At 45.6% G+C, this 20,893-nt stretch overlaps 2 protein-coding genes across 4 annotated transcripts in view; both read left to right on the plus strand.

Moving 5' to 3' along the window:
• DNAJC6 (DnaJ heat shock protein family (Hsp40) member C6) overlaps positions 1-3,138 on the plus strand; it is a 44,535-nt gene extending 41,397 nt beyond the window's left edge. For all 3 annotated transcript variants that reach the window (XM_051625495.1, XM_051625494.1, XM_051625496.1), the window contains 2 exons: positions 1,588-1,764; positions 2,637-3,138. In XM_051625495.1, the coding sequence (XP_051481455.1) occupies positions 1,588-1,764; positions 2,637-2,738 (279 nt within the window). In that variant the 3' untranslated portion in view covers positions 2,739-3,138. The remainder of the gene's footprint in view (positions 1-1,587; positions 1,765-2,636) is intronic.
• Positions 3,139-7,566: 4,428 nt separating this feature from the next.
• LEPROT (leptin receptor overlapping transcript) lies at positions 7,567-12,469 on the plus strand. Its single transcript, XM_051625535.1, has 4 exons — positions 7,567-7,613; positions 7,787-7,862; positions 8,752-8,938; positions 10,153-12,469. Exons 1-4 carry the CDS (start codon positions 7,598-7,600, stop codon positions 10,267-10,269), a joined length of 396 nt encoding a protein of 131 aa, XP_051481495.1. The 5' UTR covers positions 7,567-7,597; the 3' UTR covers positions 10,270-12,469.
• Positions 12,470-20,893: the final 8,424 nt, after the last annotated feature.

Below are 20,893 nucleotides of genomic sequence, written 5' to 3' on the forward strand. Positions count from 1 at the left end.
CAACGTTCTTGTTTATGCTCTTAAAAATAATTCAACGTGTCTCTTGGTCTCCTCATGCTCGAAACACTGTCCCTGGAGTGGAGAGGACAGTAAGACACCTTCCTGCATGTGACAGGCAGGTGAGCAGATCTTTCAGCTCATTTAGTGCCAGATGCTGTCCTTCTGCTTTAGCACATCCTCCCCAGCATTGCTGGATCCCAAGGACCACGTGCTGTTTCTCACACTTGCTTTCCATAAAGTAGGAGTCTAAACTTGATGGCACCATTAACTGCTCTGCTCCCCTTGCACATGCCAGACAGCAGCAAGATGGTGGGACCTGAAAGATGGTCATAAACTGCAGGTTTATCTGCAAGAATCTCCACTATCTCATCAGAATAGAGATGCTACTTAGAAAAAGTTGTGAGTTTGTAAAAAATCTGTTCAGAAATAGCTTCTTACAAATAAACCAGATAAAAGAGCTGGTAACATCTCTGCCAGACCTTCTGTCAAACCCAGGTTTTGGTGAAATGAGGGATCTGCTTCCCACAATGAGGTTGCCTTTGGGCAGAAAGAGATTTCTGCTGTTTGTTCATATAAGAAATTTTCATGCCTTCCCTGGAGATGTGAATATCCATTTGGACAGATTTAAAACTCCAAGGTTATATTTCTGTCCTAAACCAGACAGTGTCAAACAACAGTGGCTTGCTCAGTGCTCCTGACAAAGGCTGCTGGTCTTCCATGTTGCTCCAGCCCTGATTAGCAGGCAGAGCTAATTGAACTAATCCTCTGTCTCATTAATCTTGCCTGCTTTGGAATTCTTTCATCTCTCAATAAGTTGCCAAACTAAAAGTCTATTTATGAAGGGAAAGGAATTCAGTCTGTCTACATTTGAAATGTGAAGCCACAAACTCTAATTACAGAAGGATACAGAGCTGAGAGGAAAAGCCCAAGCAAACTTCTAGAAAACAGAACAAGTGAATATTTTTGTAATGATATTTTTCATCTTGTGGAAAGGTTTTAACCATTGGAAAGTGTGTGCCAGCAGCCATGCTGGACATGTCAGCCACTCATAACCAAGCTGAGCTGTCAGGCCGTCATCTCTTGTGTGCTTTGACTGCTGGGTTGCAGGTAGCAAATGGGCACATGGAGGGAACTGAGGCTTCTGACTTTGGAGCCTCCAAGGATTTGTGTTGAATCCAACCTCCAACATGAGTCTTTAGAAGACTTCAGTCATGCACAAAAGATCCACATCCACAGCAGAGTTTCAGCTGAGCTTATTTTAGGCACACAATTAAGCTTCCTAAAGAGCCACGCAGTTAAATATTTATCTAATTTTAGTTTATCTTGTTGCATCTAATGACGGTCCATAAGTGTTACCAGATCAGTATTTTTAGCAGAGATGTTGCTCAAGGTGAGCCTGAGCTTTGAAGCAGTGATATAAAAATGAAAGACGAAGTACAGACTGTCAAACAACTTCCAAAGGTTTTCTAAAGCTTGGAAAGAAATGTAAGATGCTCCTTGGAGTCATTGCTATTCAAGTGAAGAAACTTCTTTCTCCTGGGATATCGAATGTAAGGCATAAATTGAGGCTCACGTTCTTCTCTCCAGATCTTGGAATGGATTGAAGGGAAGGAGAGGAATATAAGAGCTCTGCTGTCCACAATGCACACAGTCTTATGGGCAGGGGAGACCAAGTGGAAGCCTGTTAGCATGGCAGATCTTGTCACGCCAGAGCAAGTGAAGAAGGTCTACCGGCGGGCAGTGCTCGTCGTGCATCCTGACAAGGTAAGGCTCTCCTGGCTTCAGAGGGTTCAGACTGTAGTTGTTCTCTTAATTATAAAGTGGTACATGTAAGTGCTTAATTTCTTGGTGCAAACAGCTTTGTAGAGAGTAATAGTTTGGCATTTTCACTGGTTTCTAAAAGGCGAGACCTCCAAGCACTCTCAGCCCCAAGTCTGTGTTTGGTACACGCTGCTCCAAGCAGCAGATAATCAGATCTTCAGCTGCTGTCACCCTTGCTTTGACTCTCAGCCCTACTGCTGGTGAGCAACAGTCCAGAATGCTGTGCCTGCTGAAGGAGACCAGGGTGTGATAAAGGCTTATGAAAGGATAAGGGACTTAAAACCAGGCTTCTAAAATGATTATCCAGCTTGTGGTCCTGCTGCTTACACTTGCCAGTCAGAGAGTAGGGATGCCACCTGGGAAACTCTGGGCTGATGAGGCTTCTGCTTCCAAGGAACTGGAAGTCCTGAGAGCTTCAGGGCAGTGGGCAAGGCTTGAGAAGATGTGGGCTGCCCAGAGGCATGTAGGAATACTGCTTTGATCCAGGACCTGTCAGGTGGCAGCTCTTTCCCTTCAGAGCAGGTAAAATGCTTCTTGCTAGGACTAGGTTAAATGTTTTTGCTCTTGGGTCTGCAGTGCTTTACTCTGTCACGCTTGGGGGGTTGTCAGCTCTGAGGAGCAGAAGATCCAATAAATTCTTCAGCTGCAAACAAAGTAAGCAGCCCTCAAAAGCAGCTTATTCATGTCAAAAAGCAAGTGAAAATCATTTGTGCAAAGTGAATGGTAACTGCCCGAGAAAACCTAGCTGCTCCAATGTCCAGATTTTGTAGTCTGACTTGGTAGATGCGATATCCCTCTTTCTGTTTTCATTCCAGGCTACTGGGCAGCCGTATGAACAATATGCAAAGATGATATTTATGGAGCTAAATGATGCCTGGTCAGAATTTGAAAACCAAGGACAAAAACCCTTGTATTAGGTACCTCCTCAATCCCCACTACAGACCTGTGCTAGTGCTTATATAGTCTCTTGTCACAAATGTCACAGATCAACCAAACTCTGCCTGGAAATTCAGAAGTTTCAGAAAACTAAGAGCCTAATACTCATCATGAAGAACAAAAGAAAGGCTTCTTTGTACTTCTATCAAGAATCCTGAGCTCAGAGGAACTCTAGCCCACCTGGTTTGCCATATGGAGCCACAGGGTTACAGTTTCTTCTAACTTTTATTTTCCTTTGGATTCAAGTGGCGTGAGAGAGAACACATCCTGGGAAAAGGTGGAATTGTTCTGTCTCTGACGCAGTGTAGCTGGTGAATTTCATATTGTTTGGATTTTTTTGGTGTGGTGTTTTTTTTGGTTTTTGTTTTTTTTTTTTTTGGTGGTACGGCAACACTTCAGTTGAGTTCAATAACTGGTGGTGAAGCCCAAACTGGAGTGTGCTTTTTTTCGAGGTTTGGATCAGACTTCATCAAATTGATGTGCTCAGATGTGGTTTAGGCAACACTTCCAACAGCCCCCATTGGCTGCTTGGTTAAGCATATCGTGTAGTATGGGTGACTGGAGCCAAAGCTGAACCCTGGGTCAGGTCAGTGTGGCAGCTGCTGCTGCTGCTCACGCCAATAGTGCACTTCACCTCACAGCCCAGCAGTGAAACGTGCAGGAGAAATTCCTCAGCATCATGGAGCCAAGTGTCTTTTAAAGCAAGCAACAGGTAACTGATGTCAAACAGCACCCTGTTGGTCTGTTAAACAGGATTTCTGGGGGAAGAGGGAACTGGGGGGGAGGATGAACTCATATTTGTAGAAGTGAAGAATGAGCACGTACTGTACAGTTCCCACTAAGTTCTCATCAATAGCTTGAAACCATCGAACAAAAAATATCAACAAGCTGAGCCTGCTTTAGGAGCTTCCCAGTCTGTAGCTAACACTTCCCCTCCTGAGGGCTTGGAAGAGTTTTTCCAGCCCACTTGTGTCACCTCTATGCCTTTATCAGCTCCAGAGCATGTGGCAAAGGCTCTTGGCAGAACGCAACCTGTTGCAACTTCACTTTTCAGACCGGGGTGTGCAGCTGTCGTGTAGACACACCTGTGGCCCAAGTCTGATTTTTTTTGAGGTAAATACAGAGCAAATCGATTATCTGAAAAGTTTATGTTGGACCAAAGCAATAATATCACAAGGAAGCATCTCTGATGCTAAAGCAGAAGCAACTTTCCTACTTAAAAAGCAAGTTCTGCTCTTCACCCCAAATTCTGGCATTCTCCTTTTGTAGAACAACAGAATCTAGCAGTTTCTTTACCAACATGTTGTATCTGTGTTTGAGCTTTGAAAGGGCAGGTAGAGGGGCAGGAAATAAGTTGTATTTACTGCTCCAGGAAGAGGTTGCCATCTGATGCAAGCTGGTGGTTTTTAAAGACAATCCACTTGTTGTTGCACTTACATTTTCAAGTGGCAAAACCTTTACTGCACAGACAGGGTGTCAAAGTACATTGCTTTCTGTAGAAAAGTCATCCTTTTGTTGTATTGGTCCATGATTTACTGCCATTCATTGGAAATGTGAAACCAACACATAGGTCTCCTTTTATATAAAAGACCTTAATAGTAACAAACTGGATGTTATTTATTAATGTTTTGATCCAGTATGTGCTCGTCTTATTTAAAGAGATAACTGGAATGTGAATCATGTTCCTGTGATTTGCTGGTTTATTGTTTCTCATTCACATTTGTAGATATTGTGACCTATGCCTATATAATTAAAAGGATCTCATTACTATAATGTACTTTTTTTTTTTTTGATAATGAGAACTCCATTAGCTTTGTATCGAGTTTGTCATGGCACACAACTGGATACTCACACCTTCACAAAATACAAATCCATCATTAAACTTTACCAAAAGAAACCCTCCCCCCCACTTAAGCTTTGATTACTTCCATCCCTAATGTTTTTATGGATGCATGAAAGTATTAGGATGTATGTATATCAAAATAGTTAACTAAAAGCAAATTTTCTTGTCATATCTGGTAGTGACAGAGGTTATCAATGTTCAGGTTTACTGTTTGACTAAATTATTGTAATTTTTGTAAATACAGTATATACTCAATGAAATTGTGACTGGTCTAAAACATTTGTATATACATTAAAAAGCTCAAATTAACTTATGTGGGTATCTTGTGCTTGTGGGGAAAAAAACTCATCTTTCTTGCTTTAAACACGGGTCAGAGCAAATCTCAAACGCTGGATAAAAACCAATGAAGCCTTGTAAGTCAAGTGGAAACTTATTTTGTCAACAATGTCTTATATGTGTGACTAACACGGGTGGGACCTCTGTGGCACACATAAAGGTAACCATAAATTACTTGTCCTTGAAATAAATGTTTTCTTCCTGGAGCTTTTCTTTCCTCCAGAGCAAACAAGCTACATGAAAAGTCAGTTCTTATTGCAAGCAGATTGTAACAGCAGTAAGGCTCTAATTTAGACAACATTTGCAATAGGAGAAGATGCAGCCTTTTATGCTTAGGAGAAAAAAAAACCTTCAGCTGAAACAGAAGGTGGTAACTTCACTTGCTTCCACCTTTTGATTTAGACAAGTTCAGTCAGATCTATGTTTGTATATTTATGGTAGGTACAAAGCCATTTACACTGAGCTGTACCAAGAGTGTTTAGCTACCTAAGCCTCCTGTTTTAACTAGGAGGCCTTATTGGCCTGTAAGCAGCCAGCTCTAAATTATTTAAAATTCATCAAGAAATTGGAAAAAAGCTCCTGTACTAGATAAGATATGAAATAAGAAAAAGGGACAATAGGCTGATATGGCAGATATTAACAAAAATCTCCCTGGGGAGGGTGTATAGAATATTTTGGGTTGGAAAAGACCTTTAAGATCATCAAGTCCAACCTTTCACCCTACTCTACTGTGTTCACCTCTGAACCATATCCCCAGGCACCACATCTAGATGTCTCCTAAACACATCCCAGGATGGTGACTCTACCACCTCCCTAGGCAGCCTGTTCCAATGTCTGATAACCCTTTCAGTGAATTTTTTTTTCCTAATGTCTAGGCTAAACCTCCTCTGGTGGAGCTTTAGGTTGTTCCCTCTTGTTCTATCACTATTGTGAGAAGAGATCATTGCCTACCTCTTTAAAACCTCCTTTCAGGCAGCTGCAGAGAGTGATGAGGTCTCCCCTCAGCCTCCTTTTCTTCCGACTAAACAGCCCCAGTTCCCTCATCTGCTCTTCATGAGACTTGTTCTCTAGGCCTTTCACCAGCCTAGTTGCTCTTCTCTGCACCTGCTCCAGCACCTCTCTCTTGTATTGAGATGCTCAAAACTGGACACAATACTTGAGGTGGGGCCTCACCAGTGCCAAGTACAGGGGGAGGATCATTTCCCTGGACCTGCCTGTCACACTTTCTAATGCAGGCCAGGATGCCATTTGCATTCTTGGCCACCTGGTCACACTGCTGGCTCACATTTAGCCTCTTGTCGATGAGTACCCCGAGGTCCCTTTCTGCTGAGCAGCTTTCCAGCCACTCTTCTCCCAGCCTGTAGCATTGCAGGGGGGCTGTTGTGGCCCAAGGGCAGGACCTAACACTTGGACTTGTTGAAGCTCATAGAATTTGCCTCAGCCCATTGATCCAGCCTGTCCAGGTCCCTCTGGCAGATCAATGCTTCTGCCCAAATGGGTGTTGTCTGCAAGCTTACTGAGCCTGCATTCTCTTTCCTCATCGAGGTCATTGATAAAGGTGTTAAACAGAAGTGGTCCCAACCCCGAGGAACTGCACTGGTGACCAGCTGGATTTAGCTCTGTTCACCACCACTCTCAGGCCTGGCTGTCCAGCCAGTGCTTGCTCCAACAGAGAGTGGGACCTTCCAAGCCGTGAGCAGCCATCTGAATGGTTGTGCAAAATTTCCCTCAGAAAAGCTGTTCTGGGGTCCAAACGGCATCTGAAATTATCTCAGGCTTGAAAAATACTGATCTAAAAGAGGCTGTGCCCTCCTTGGCCTGTATGAGCAGAAGGGCGAGTGAGGGGAGACCCGAGGAGGCATCTTATGGGAAAGCAGGTGCCTGGGCCCATTTTTGAGGGTGAAACCAGGGGTTTTCAGAAGCAGCTTGCAAAATGGCAGTGACGGATGTGTTTGTTTGGGGGGGGTTCTTTTAAAGCTGTGTTTCTGTATTTCAGTTGTCTGTGCACACATATACTGAGTCAGAGTCATCAGGGTTGGAAGGGAGCTCTGAGGACCATCTAGTCCAACACCCTTGCTAGAGCAGATCACCCAGGAACACATCCAGATGGGTTTGGGATGTCTTCAGAGAAGGAGACTCCACGAGCTCTCTGGGCAGCCTGTCCCAGGGCTCTGTCACCCTCACAGCAAAGAAGTTCTTCCTGATGCTTAACTTGAACCTTCTGTGTTCCAGCACGTGCCCGTTGCCCCTTGTCCTGCCGTCGCGCACTGCAGAGAAGACTCCGGCCCCATCCTCCTGCCGATGCCGACCAGCACCGATGAGACCCCCCCCTCAGCCTCCTCTCCCGCAGGCCCAACGCCCCCGCGCCTCTCCCAGCCTCTCCTCACTGGGCAGGTGCTCCCTTCCCCTCATCCACCTCTTTCCGGTGCTTCTTTCATCCTTCACGAACTGGGGCCCTGACACACAGAGACGCCGCGGCAGGACCTGCCGGTGGGGGCAGGACCGGCCGGTGGGTGCGGGACCCGCCGCAGCCCCAACATGGCGCCCGGCGAGCGGCTCCCCCCGCCCCGCCCCGCGCCCGCCTTTTAAGGCGTCCGGTCACGTGGCGCGGGAGGGGGCGGGGCAGGCCGCGGCAGGCGGAAGTGGCTGGCGGCCCCGGACATGGCGGGCGTCAAAGGTAGCGGGGCTGCCGGGCCGGGCCGGGCTGGGTGCGGGGACCGGGCTGGGCGCGGGTCTCCCGGCCTCGGGGCGGGCGGGGGGCGTCCCGGGAAAGGGGAGCCGGTCACCGGTGAGGCGGCTCCCGCCCGCCCGGCGCCTCACCGCCTCACCGCCCGCCTTCTGCCCTTGCAGCTCTGGTGGGCCTGTCCTTCAGCGGAGCCATCGGGCTGACGTTCCTGATGCTGGGCTGCGCCCTGGAGCACTACGGGTGAGCGGGCCCCCCCTGCCCGTGCCGCTGGCTCAGGCGCCCAGCTCGGCTGGGTTCGCTTCCAGCTGCCGCCCGCCGTCTGGCTTTGCCGGTGCTTGGACGTCGCCTCCCCCCCCCCGGTGCTCGCCTCCCCCCCCCCCGGTGCTCGCCTCCCCCCCCCCCCGGTGCTCGCCCCCCCCCCCCCGGGGCCCGCCTCCCCCCCCCCCGGTGCCCGCCTCCCCCCCCCCCCGGTGCTCGCCTCCCCCCCCCCCGGTGCTCGCCTCCCCCCCCCCCGGTGCTCGCCTCCCCCCCCCCCCGGTGCTCGCCTCACCCCCCCCCGGTGCTCGCCTCCCCACCCGGTGCCGTCCTGCTCTGCAGCGGTTCTGAGCCTCGCCCCATTCTTTCCCTTGCTTCCCTGTTTCTTTAAACAACCCTCCCGCCGCAGGACTCGGGGGGGGTGGGTGGGTGGGATGCCTGGTCCCCCCTCGAGCCGAGGGGAGCGCCCCAGAAAAGCCGAGCCTGCAAGGGGGTGGCTTCCCGGGTGGCTTGTTGGTGCTCCAGGATCTTTCTAATTTGGGAAGGCTCTTGGTTCCCGTCCTGCTTGCTTGTGTGCGTTTCCTGTGCCCTGTGCGGTGCCTGGGTTTTGTGCGGTTGAATCAGGAAGGTGATGCAGATGGGCGATCAAGAAACGTCAGGCCGTGCGAGAGGCAGATCCTGCTCCCTGGGGGGCTGTGGGTGCTTGTGCCAGTGCACGGGGGGAAACCCTTCGGGGGGAAGCTTGGGGTTAAACCACATCATCCACTCTGCAGACCATAAAGGAGGAATGCAGCTATTTTTCTGAACAGAATAAACCTCTTCTTGAAGCATCCACCTCACCTGATTGTGTCTTTCCTTTTCATCCCCCCCCCAGCGTGTATTGGCCTCTCTTCGTCTTAATTTTTTACTTCATCTGCCCCATTCCCCACTTCATTGCCAAGAGAGTAAGTGATGACAGTGATGCAGCCAGCAGTGCCTGCAGGGAGTTGGCCTATTTCTTCACGACTGGAATTGTTGTTTCTGCCTTTGGATTTCCTATAATCCTTGCACGGGTCGAAGCGGTAAGTTCTGCTTCCTCATTTTTCCTGGCAGCCCCTGAGTGGATAACCTCTGAGTGCAGTGTTGTTGCTTGTAGGTCCTGTCTTCAGTTTAACTCTAGTGGTGTTTTCTAGATTCTGGTGAAAAGAATCACTCTGCTGAAGTTTTGCCTGCTTGTTTTTTTTTCTGACCTGGACAAAGGACTTGCATGACCAGGGAGTTTTTCGCTGAGGTTTTTTTTTCACAGATTTTGGTCCAATGCAAGAGATCTCCTCCTACATCTCCTGCCTCTCAGTCTCATAAACTTTTGCACAGCTTCTTGTGCCTCCTTCTTTGTTTTTGCCTTAGAATGTCTGCTTTCTCCGTTGAGGATGCTGGAAACGTGGTGACTAGAGTGCATTATCAGTTAAAAGATAAAAGGCCAAACTCCCAGAGCTGCCCTTCTGGTTTTCAAAACATTTCCCAAGCTCATGCTCTGTCCCCTCAGAGTCTGAGGACATTCTGCTAGCTTCTTTTCTTTCTGCACTGCTCTTCAGTGGTGAGATTTTGTCACACTTGTTTTGCAAGGCAAAGTTCTTTTGTCCCATCTCCTAAACTACCCGGTGACATTTTTCTGTGTTGCACTGGTTTTCCCCTCCAGCCTTTCAGTTCTGCTTGAAACTTCTGTGTTCAGTTTTAATTTCTTTGCAACACACAGTTTCCCTGACACTGCATTTTTTGGCTTTAAGTTGTGGACCTGACATCAGGCAGGACCAGAAGTGACCACGAGGGGGAACTCCCACTCACAGCTACGTCTTTTAAGACGAAATGTCTCTTAAATTCGAGTAAACTCAGCTGGGCAGATCGTTAAAGAGAAAGCTAATTGCCTTTAAGACCACGTACTGGTTTCCATGCTTGTCACTCTCATTTATTTGAAAGGTTATCTTTTATTTTTTTAGCAATGAAAGAGGAGCACTAGTTATTCTGTGACTTAAATATGTTTTAGTGGCTTGTGTAGCAAAGTAATGAATTTGTTCCTAAACATTATTAGCCTGTTGAAGGCTTGTATTAGTAATAGCAGGGGTTTCCAATTGAATAATTAGTCATGTAAATGGAACTGTTTGTTGTTTGTCTTGTTTCTTTATGCTTTTAGCACCTTGTTGTAGTATTTTGTTTAGTTTATCTAATATATGTAAATAACTGACCTGAACCTGCCTTCTAAGACCTGCTTTGATTGTTTCCTTTCCTTGCATTTCAGATCAAATGGGGAGCCTGTGGCCTGGTGCTGGCTGGCAATGCAGTCATTTTCCTTACTATTTTAGGCTTTTTTCTTGTGTTTGGTAGAGGAGATGACTTCAGCTGGGAGCAGTGGTAAAACAGCTGGTGATACTGTACAGCAGGTACCACCATACGTGCCCTCTGTGTGTGTATGTACCAGACCACAGGGGGGTGTGCACCCCGAGGGGGGTGTCTGTGCACCTGCATGGAGTTCTACATTAGCAGTTCATAATGTGCTTTTAAAAATGCCTCCAGCCAAAGGGAAAGGCCCCTGGGAAGCTGCCCTCGTGTTCCTTGAGAGCTGGGATCACCTCTGCAGATTTGTACCCCAGGAATTTTACAGCCCAGAAGTGGTTGTGCTCGTTTGTTCACTCTGTGCATTAACTTTGGTGTGAATCCCAGCAGTGTCACTGGTGCAGGTGGTGCTGCTCAGCCTGCCTGCTGGGGTTTTTAACCAGCTAATCCAAATAGGCCAACACAAAGATTATCCTCATTATTATCCAACTTGATCAAGCTTTCTGCTTTGATGAGGGATGAATGACCCCTTGCCTTTCACTTGAGTGATTGTAATTTCATTAGTTTTTCTTGATAGCATAAAACCCAACTCTTACTATGCCAACTCTTGTTAATGAAAGAAAAAGAATAATATAGGTTAATGTCTCTTTAATGCTTTGAACTGACATGACTTTTCTTAGGAGGGCTCACAGGAGAGGAAACTGTGCTCAGGACACTTCATCACAATGTAGTATTGAACTCTGTTCTCATGTGTGAAATGTCTGCATTGCAAAGAAGTGAGTGTTCTGGGTAGGACTTCTTATCTCCTCAGATCTCATTGCTTTTAAAACATACTTATTCAACTACTGTTCTTTTTGTCTGTAAGAAAAGATGGCTGTTACTGTTTGGACTTCCTGCAAATTGTGGAGGGGTGTGGTTTTGTAAAACCTGTGCTGGTGCAACCCTAACTCTAGAGGACATCTCAGTAATCTGCAGAGGGGTAAAGGAAGAGACACCTTGGATGATTCTTGCACAGACAAATGGACCTAAAGAGGTTTCTGCTCTGAAGTAAGAAGCTGAATTCCTGCATGTAGGGCGTGTTTTACTAGTTCTTTAGCAGATGGGAAATGAGTGTTTGGTGGTTGTGTGAGTTGGTTCATGTCTGACAGCAACAACAATACCCAGTTCAAGTGCCTGATCCTGCAGATGCCTGATATCATTGATCACAGTTCTCTTCCACTCCTGTTAAAATACTCTTCTGCTTGCAGGGTTTAAGTTCTCCAGTATTTTTATTCCTTAAAGTTCACCTACCAAAGGCTGCAAGAGAAGTCTACTCAAGAATTGCTGATGGAATTTTACTTTCAAGGCAGCTGAGATGGAATTTTCCTTAGAGAGTCACTATGTGTAGACTCTGTTCTAGGGCTGGCAGATAGTGTGGCCCCATTACTGCTTGTGGCAGACTGGGATACAGGCAGCAAACATATGACAATCTGTCATGAGGAGGAGGACTAGAAAGTACAGCCTTGGAGAGGGGTTTCTCCTTTGACAAATGATTCTGCTGTACTGTATTTCCTTGGATATTGCTGTGGTGGGTGGTAGATGTCGACTGGAGAAAGTCAATGCTTCTGTTTTTTTTTTGTTCCCTACTTTTGAAGCAGCTCCATGCACTAATCCTGAATGTGAACTCCATGCAGTTTTCACCGTGGACTTGTATCTTAAGATGTTTAACTTGAAAAATTGTGTTTAACAGTGTTTAAATCATGGAAATCTTCCTTAACCTCTTTCAAAGTAAATTTGCTTGAATGAGTCGTCGGTATCAAAGAGGGCAAAAAAAAAAAGTTCAGTGCTTTCTTTTTTATCATGAGCTTGGCTCATTCACACAGACCTGGTGCTTTGATGGCCAGTTCTGGGCCATTCTGTCACTCTCCACCAGGAGCAATTGACTGTGGTTTCTCTGAAATTGTATTCCTGTATGGAAGTGAATACTGTGTATCCAAAGTGCCTTAATTTCCACACTGCTGATTCAGTGAGTGCATTTCCATGGCAATAGCCCTGTGTTTCATCATCAGCTGAAAATCTGTTACTGCTTTTTATAAAGCTTCCTTGTCAACTAATCATGTTTTCTGCCATTCAGGATGCAGTGCAGCTTTTGTAACTTTTGTAAACACTATTTTTATTTTCTGTGATTGCCAGGTTCTTGAGATGAAGCATTAAAACATGAAATTTAAAACATACTTTTCTTTCTGAATTGTCTAATAAAACTGACTTGTTTGAATTGTCTAATAAACATACCTTATGCTTAAGTCTTTGTCTGTCTTAAATTTCAAGAGGTGTTACCAGACTTGTGTGAGAGGGAAGATGAGACACATCCAGTGGTGCTTTCATAATGGTATAAATAGTGTAATGATCAATTTTCAGAAGCCATGATCTGATTGTAATAGGTGGAATTATATTCTGGCATGCACTGGAATGTATTATAGAGGCTGTATTCAAATGTGTAGCTAAATTACCATCACTTACCTCCTATGTATGTGGTAGGGCTTTGTAAAAGGCATTCCAGACAAGCTGGCGGTACATGGCTCTTCTTGCCTCAAAATACTCCAGAGCAAGACACATCTCTGTCAGCACTGATGGGCAGGGATGCAGAGGCCATCAAAGCTCCCTTTCATTTTGTCCTAGGTCAGTGCTCCTGTAGATAAGTTGGTGAGTAAATTAAGTGGGTGATTTTGATCCCACCTGTGCTGGGAAAATGAAGCCTGCTCAGTTACTTAGTTTGTGGAAGCACCCACTGTAAGAGGGTGGCTGTGGGGTCTGTGTTCTAACTGCTGCTGCTCCTTGTGTGCAGCTCTGAGAGGAGCACCTGAGCTTGGGGGAAGGTGAGTGTGCTTGCCCTTGAGATCAGCTGGCTGCTGTTTTTTTGCCCTGCTTGGCAAACCCAATGTTTGTAGTCAGTTCAGGCATTTAAGCAAGCTGGTAACCTTCCTCACTAGTTAGGTAATGTTTTAAAAACTCAAACCAGTCTTTAATCCCATAAAATGAATGTAAGCTCATAAATACCCAGGAGTTAACCAAACAAATTTGTGCTAGGAAGCCACATAGAGATTTCTTTATTGTTAAGTGGAAAAGTATGTAAAGCTCTAAAATGTTCTCTCTAACCCTGACCTGAATTGTTAACACAGCAGGAGTTTTAAGATACTGCATGATTTACTCTGCAGGGTCTGTTTCTGGTGCATGAGGAGGGATGAACAGACTATTTCATGAAGCTGGATGCACACCAGCTACTAATGACTAATTGATTTGTGTAAGTGGCCTCTGCAATATGTGACCAGTATGTACTAGATGGCTTCACAGGGAAGTATCTCTTGATGAAACATGATTGGTCATTACATTTTAAAGATCAGCTGGACACTCTAAGAGAAACATTTTCTGCCTTAGCCTGTTCCTGTCTTTACCTCTTGTTTCATCAGTTTGATTTTGCTCTTTGTGTTGAGATTTCAGCTGTGTGGATTATTTAAAAATGGGTTGCAGTTGTTTATGCCCCATGACTAGCACTTCAGCTGGAGGTCCTTAGTTTATTTTTTTTGGAAGTACTTCCTGTAGACAAGTTCTAGATTCTAACAAATGTTCTGGATCCTCCTTCTTTCTAATGGCTCATTTGAAATGAACTGGTTGGTTGTTCACCCTTCTGTGAGGGTGATGGTCCCTTGCCCACCTGAGCAGATGGCTTTTGTCCTGCTGGCCCTCAACACTTGGGGGTCCTCACGGCCACCTGTGAGGCAGATATTGCTGGGGAGAGGGCAGGGGGGTTATAAAAACCTCACATTTTTCCCCCCAGAAAATTCTTAAGTGATATGAAGACAACTGGTTTCAAAATAAGGCTAAACCTATGGCTTTGTTTAATCAGGTAAGTTATAATGAACATAACTGTGCAGAATTACACGTAGTATAGTCTTGCTTTAGTTTCTTTGCATCTAGGGACGACATCCTGTGAAACATGTAGTAGCATTGCTGCCTTAAAGTGAAGAGTTTCAAAGAGGTAGTTACAGCAGGTCCAGCTGAAACCCTGACGTGTTGTCTCTCCACTTGCTGTCCCCTGAACTGGCATCCCAGGGTGGGAGTTGCCTGTGTTATAATATTGTATTTTTCATGGCATGTTTTTCCTGGGGAACGCTTATAAAATTAACTGCTTGGTTTTGTGGAGATTAAACCAGCAACACAACACACACAATCCTCCCAAAAGCATGGTTCAGGTTATATATAGTCCAGTGGAAACCCTTAAATGGAAAAGAGTTCTGAGTCTGGAAGAGAGCTGGAGGCTAAAGGGGATGTTGATGTCCCCCTGTAGGTCCAGAAGTCAGCTGAGACTGTCCATGTCTGTGAATTTTGTTTCTATCACCTGCTTTGAGATTCATTTTCCAGTGCACTGGCTAAGTTGCTTTCACTTTCTAGGTCAATGTGAGTAGAAGACAGATGCTGCTTGGCTGTGTCTGTTTGCTTGAGGATTTGGAGAGAGGTTAAAGGGTGTTTGTGGTGCTTTGCAAAGCATGTGCTAGGAACAAGAGGGTTGATCCTGACATTTATGTGTTTTGTTTACCCTCTGTTGTGACTGTTTGATCTGGGCCTGTGATTCTGTTACTCATGTAACTCCTGCCTATGACTGGTATTTCTTAACACAATCAGGGCCTTTGTTACCAGCCTTCCATGCTTTAGACAGCAGAAAACCAAAAGCTGCAAGAGTTGTAGCTTCCTGGCTACCAATCAAGTTCTCCCTTTTTGAAGCTGGTGGGAATTAGCTGTGGGGGTCCATGGGATGGGGAAGGAGAGATGAAAGAGGCTTCATTCCATTAGCTGCTGAATCCCTTGGTGTCTGTGGGCAATCCCAGTGTGTCCCTGAGTCATGCTGGTGCGATCCCGTGTCCAGCTTGGCTGAGCCTGTTTCTGCTGGCTGTGCTACACAGGAGACCGGGGGGGTGTTGGCTGCAGAAACCCATGTGCCTGTATTTCCACCACTTCACTCCAGGAGAGGGTTTAACAGCTTGTCCTTGTTTCTAGCAACATGGCTCAGAGTCACCCTGCATGGCCAATCTCTCTTTGGTGCTCTCTTTTTCTAACTACATAACCGCTCGTGACTGCGACGAAAGGTCAGGATGTTTTCAAGCCACTACATGATGAGAAAACTATTTCCCATATCATAAGTCTTGGCTGCTTTTTCTGTCCATCTACAGACAGGTTAAAGTTTACAGTTTTTCTTAGGATGCAGTGGTGGTATTTCTTATTTTTAAAAACCAAGTCACATATTATTCCAATTGAGCTGTAATGTCTCACCTGCCTTTTTTAGTGGTGAGATACACAGTAAATCCCTGGTGCTAAATCTTCAAGGCTTTGTTGATCACTTTTAAAGGACTTTTAAAATAGAAACTTTTTCACTGTCTCTGATTTGGCATATTTAGATGTTTTGTCATGTCCTGTTTTAAATCTATTATCTCGCTCATGTCCTGATGCTTGCCTTACCTGAAACTGTATGCTCTGGCAGTGTGTCTGTGGATTCTTGTGCTTCATTCTGTAAAATTTGCTCAAAATGGTGTCTCAGACTTTGTGGATTTTGAGGTATTTTTCAATCTATACCTCTTTGATTTGGTATGAAAAATGGCCCAATTAACTTACTTTTAGCTTCATCTCCTGTTTATGAAGTGAGTGCTTCTGCCAAGTGATGGAAGTCATGGCTAGTGACAGCACTGATACCTGTGAATACTTTAGGGACAAGAATAATTACACCTGTGGACAGAAACAAGCATCAAGTTGACTTGATCATTTACAAATAGATCCTGAACTTTCTGATTCTTTCTAAAAAGCTTTGTGTAAGTGAATCAAAGAGTAAAACCATCATTCTTCCGTCTGTTTGATGACATTCTAGTGTCTGTTTTCATTGCAGGCAACTCTTCTCAGTTATGGTGTGAGGTTTTACCAGTGACTGCAGCTCGTTGTGTTCTCTGCACTAAATCTCCTCTGTAACGTGCAGGTAATGAGGAATTCTGGAGGTAAACTCATTATGAGGATCAATCAATACATGGTTTCCTGTAGTGCTTTTTAGTAATCAGGTTAACTTGATAGCACTTCCCTGCCCTTCTGAAAACTTTTAAATTGCAGTAATAGGCCATTCATTATGACTGTTTTTTTTTACTGGGAGGCTGAGTGTGGGAACAGGATTTAGCCTGTTTGGTTCCCATTTATACATCAAAAGTTCCTACCCAAAATGAAACCTTCTGAAGTTAGTTTTATTAATCATGTTCAATAGTCAGTTTTATCGCTCTTTAACCCATGGACAAAGAAACTGGAGTGGTGGAAATGAGAAGTGGCAAGGGGGAGGGAAAGACAATGGGGTTATCTGTGGGTGCCACAATATTAGCAGCCTTTCCACGTCCTGCAGCCAGACACATGATGGAATAGTGCTGCATTAAATGTGACCTCTCTGAAGGGAAAACCCGGCCAGACTGAATAATCAAATGAGATTTGTGTTTGACACACTTCAGGTGGAGACCTTTTGGCTAAAATACCCACTCACTAAGGGTGAATCTTGATGCCTGGAAGTGCAGAGTACCTCTACATGTGCAGGACAAAGGGCTGTGGCTTTTTAAACAGGATGCAAGGCATGGGATGCAGGTGAAAGGGTGCAATGTGTTTTGTAACTGGATCTTCTGCTCCGATCCGGTCTTGTATGGACAGCTCTGGTCTGCACACAGCACAGCATTTTTGTCTGAGTCTGGAAGGACTGAAATTTGTGTCTGCTCTCCTTGGGATCCAGATTTCTCAGTTCACTGGTGTTTGTGTGGGTCCTTCCCAACAGAAGCCAGCATGCGAGGGCAGATTCCTTCCCTGCCCATTCTGCTCTTTCCCAGCAGCAGCAGGGGCTCCTCCTTTACCTCCTCATGCAGGAGCAAGAGCACCTGGCAAAGGGAGGAGACACTGGCTGAGGGAGCTTCTCCCACGTGGAGTCCACATGGGAATGAGACATGTCATGCAGATCACTTCCCTCCCACAAGGCTCCCTCCATGCATGAGCCTATCCCAGCTGGCACTGAGGACTGAGGTGGGGACAGTGGGAAGCAGCTGCCCCAGTCAGAGCCGTTGGCTTGGTGCCCTTGCCTTGCTGCTCCAAGTTTTGCTGCCAAGTAGAGAGGGCAAAACTTTCAGACTCCAGAGTCTCAGTCAGAAGTGCTCCCATCAGCCCCCAAGTATCAGGGCCTAGCACCCTTCTGCTGGTGAGGGGTAAGTGCTTCCTGCCCCTTCACAGGGTCTCCAGCCCCTCCTTTTGTTGGGGCTCTGTTCCTGCTGACCCTTTGCTTCATATCAGAATCCCATGGTCTTCCCTCTGGTCACACCTCCTCTGTGCCAGGATTATCTGCACACATCATTTCCGCCCCAGCAGGATCCATCTGCTTGTTGCTCTTACTTCTTCCCATATCTGTCCTTTTTTCCTCTCTCTTCCCACCACACACTCTTTCTATACCCTTGTGAGCTTTTCCCATGCTGTGCCTTCCTTCTTCCCCATTATTATTTGCCTAGAAAAGAAGGCATGCAGAATGTCAACATCTCAGCACCCATTCCCCACTTATTTTTTTTTTCCCCACTCCCTTTTTCTGATTTCCTTCCAAAACAATTGGCCACTTATGTTGGGATATTCCGTGATGTTTTGAAATTGTCAGATCTGGCTCTGAAAAGTTACTGGGACAGAGATGGCTTCACTGCTGCACATCATGAGCTCAGCATGGGCCATATTGCTTTGGTATTCTAACAGGCTAAATAGGAGAAGATTACTTGTCCAAGGACATCATCTGTCATTTCACTGTGATTCCTACAAGAGGAAACTAAATTACAGAAGGGCTAGAAAACAAGATTTGTCTTGTTTCCCCGTGCTGCAGTTTTCTTCCTACATACATTCTTCTTGCTCTCCCTGGAACCAAGATCCATGTTCCCACACACAGGGCTTAGTCATTTAAAAGAAAATGCGACCGAATGAATTTTAATTTATAATCTGAGAAGTAAAATAATTAGAGAAAAAGACAATTTCTTAGAAAAACAGGTTTGTTTCAAATGCAGCAGGAGTACAAAGGTTCACATAGCAGATTTGTTTTCTGTATCTCAGAGGCAGCGTAAGTACAACCTATGATGTAAATGTTACTATAGTAACTAGTGTTTTTATTTAAAAGCCCAGTAAGTAGACATATCAAACCTGTAGAACTTGTCAAAATGTAAGTTAAACTGCAGAGCCTGCTAGCTGAAGGAATACTTGTATTTTTGCTGCAATCTCCCCCAGGTACACTCAGTATTTTCTTTTAGCCCAGCTGCCACTTGGCACTCAGGCTTCACTGGTGGCAGCACTAACCACCTGGGGCTTCTCATGCAGCCACGGGCAGGCTTAAAGAGGGATGAAGATTCCTGCTCCTGAGTTTTCTGTAGAGCATTCTCTTCTTCCTCCCCTGAAGACTTATTCTTAACAGAGCTACCTAACTATCAGAAGAATTAAGAATATTTTATGAAATATTACATGTTCCTCCCATTCCACTGATTCAGCTGAATGGGAGAGAAGTGTCCCTTGAGAGGCCAAGTGTGGTGAGTGCCACTCTGCTTTCCTCTCTTCCTGCCTGTCCATGCTGGTAACAGCCAGGGCTGTCACTGGTCCCCACTGCCCCCGAAGACAGCAGCTCTGCTCTCTCAAATTTGCATTGTATGCTTTGATTAAAAAGTAATTACAGATTTGCATAAATGAAGAATCGCATCTTGTGAATATCAAAGAAATATTCGGCTTTATGTGCTCATCTTTCCCATTTTGAAATCTTCCCTGGGCTTGCTGGCATAAGCTCCTGTTTGTTGTTTGCCTAAAAGAGCAGGTCCTTGCTGGTTAACTTGTTGGTGTTACGAATTTTGTGTTGGACAGTGAGGCTTTTATGACTAGACCCTTGATGGGTTTCAGGTTGATTGGCAGAGGGAAACCCACCTCGTGATGGGTTTGACAGGGCTTGTTTCCTAAAAGATCTTGCTCAGAAGCATTTGGGAAGGTCACAAGCTTTGCAGGTTCTTGGAAAGAGGTTGGGATATGATCTTTCCATCTGCCAGCTGTAAGTTCTCAGAGGAGTTTTGGTGCCCTTCAGGCTTTAGATGTGTGGGGTATGATCCACAGGGTTCCTGTCAGCTGGGAAGGATGGAATTTGGGGAAGGAGAAGCAAAAAGCAAGCCTCCTAGAAGTGCTTTTAGAAGGGCTGCCAATAGGATCTGAGCCCCCAGGCAAGCTGAAGGAAAAGTCCTAACAAAGGACTGGAAAGATTGAGAGCCAAGAGAGAGGAGCAAATGGGTGTGAAGCCTGTTTATAAACAGAAAGAACTAGCCTGGAGCTTGGGAGAGGGCCTCAAATATATTGCACATCTGTCCCGTGGGGGAGAGGGTAGTAGCAAACAGAAAACTGGAGAATCTGGATGTGACTCATGGGGCCAGGACAGAGAGGGAAAGGCTTTTACACAGCTTGCAACAGGATGAAGGGAGACTGAGCTGCTTCTCCAGGTGGGAACAGAGCAAGGTATGGATCACTCTGCTGTATGGTTGGATTCCTGGCAATGGCAAGGAGAAACTTTGTCTGCATGGTACCTGTAATCTGGCCTAGTTTGTAGATCAATCCAAGTTAGTGTGCAAGAGTGCATCTGGGGTGTGACCCAGGTACAGCTCAAGTCTCACTGTGTCAGGGGTCATCTTTCTCAAGCTGTTAGTTAAAACTCTCTTCTGATACTGCTGAGTAGCAGAGGTCAGGCCTCACTGCGATGGACAATGGTGAGTGTTTCCAAGGGAAATCACTTGCCCTGAGGAGATAAGAGGCAAGATGAGAAGAATTACCAGTATTAATGATGAATACCTGATGGGCTGAGACCAGTTCCAGTGACTCTCTTATGATCAAACTAATAAAATCTACACAAACATGGTGCAAGGAGTGGAGCCCTTGGCTGACAAGTCCAGGCTGGAAAGTCCAGGCCAGTGAGCAATCACAGCTGCAGCCTCAACTTCACCCTTGTAAGACTGGCTGCCTTCAAAGAGAGAGAAACTTTCTTCAGGACAACACAGAATATCAAACACTTCCTTGCATGTGTATAGACACAGGAATGTATTCACAAGGGAGAACTTAAATATCTATGGGTTTGGTTTTACCTTCTTTTCTAGTTATTTTTTTTTGAAGCATGTATTGACTAAGTTATTGTTAATTTCTCTTGATGATGAAATAAAATTCCCACAGGATGACTGGATCACTGGGTATTTAAGGTTAGAAGGGACTTCCAAGGACTCTAAAACAACCTTCTGTTCAAGCAGAACCAGCTGGGAGAGGATGGAGACTTCTTCTGTTCCACTGCTTGACTGTCCTCATGGGGAAAAAGTTATTTTTCTCAGCTCTGAACCCTCTTATTTCACTTTATGCCTCTGTTATAAAGCCATGCAGCATGTTGAAGAGCCTGGTTCTGTCTTCTTGACACCTTTCCCCACAGGGGTTTGTGCACCGCTCACCAAGTTGGGAACAAGTTTGGCACTGATATGTCCAGAGGATGACATCTTGTTCCTGAAAAAAACGCCTGCTGTTTGTACATCTTTTTAGTATTGTTTGTATAGATGCTTCAGACAAACTCACTTGGAAAACTCTGAGATGGTTAATGGAAATAACACAGAAGCTTAAAAGCACAAGGAAGCCTGAAA

This window comes from Apus apus, chromosome 7, assembly GCF_020740795.1.
Source record: "Apus apus isolate bApuApu2 chromosome 7, bApuApu2.pri.cur, whole genome shotgun sequence".
NCBI lineage: Eukaryota > Metazoa > Chordata > Aves > Apodiformes > Apodidae > Apus > Apus apus.

Coding starts and splice junctions, on each gene's coding strand:
- LEPROT (XM_051625535.1), top strand. Junction 7,863..8,751: donor TGCGCCCTGGAGCACTACGG/GTGAGCGGGCCC, acceptor TCCCCCCCCCAG/CGTGTATTGGCCTCTCTTCG. Junction 8,939..10,152: donor TCCTTGCACGGGTCGAAGCG/GTAAGTTCTGCT, acceptor CTTGCATTTCAG/ATCAAATGGGGAGCCTGTGG.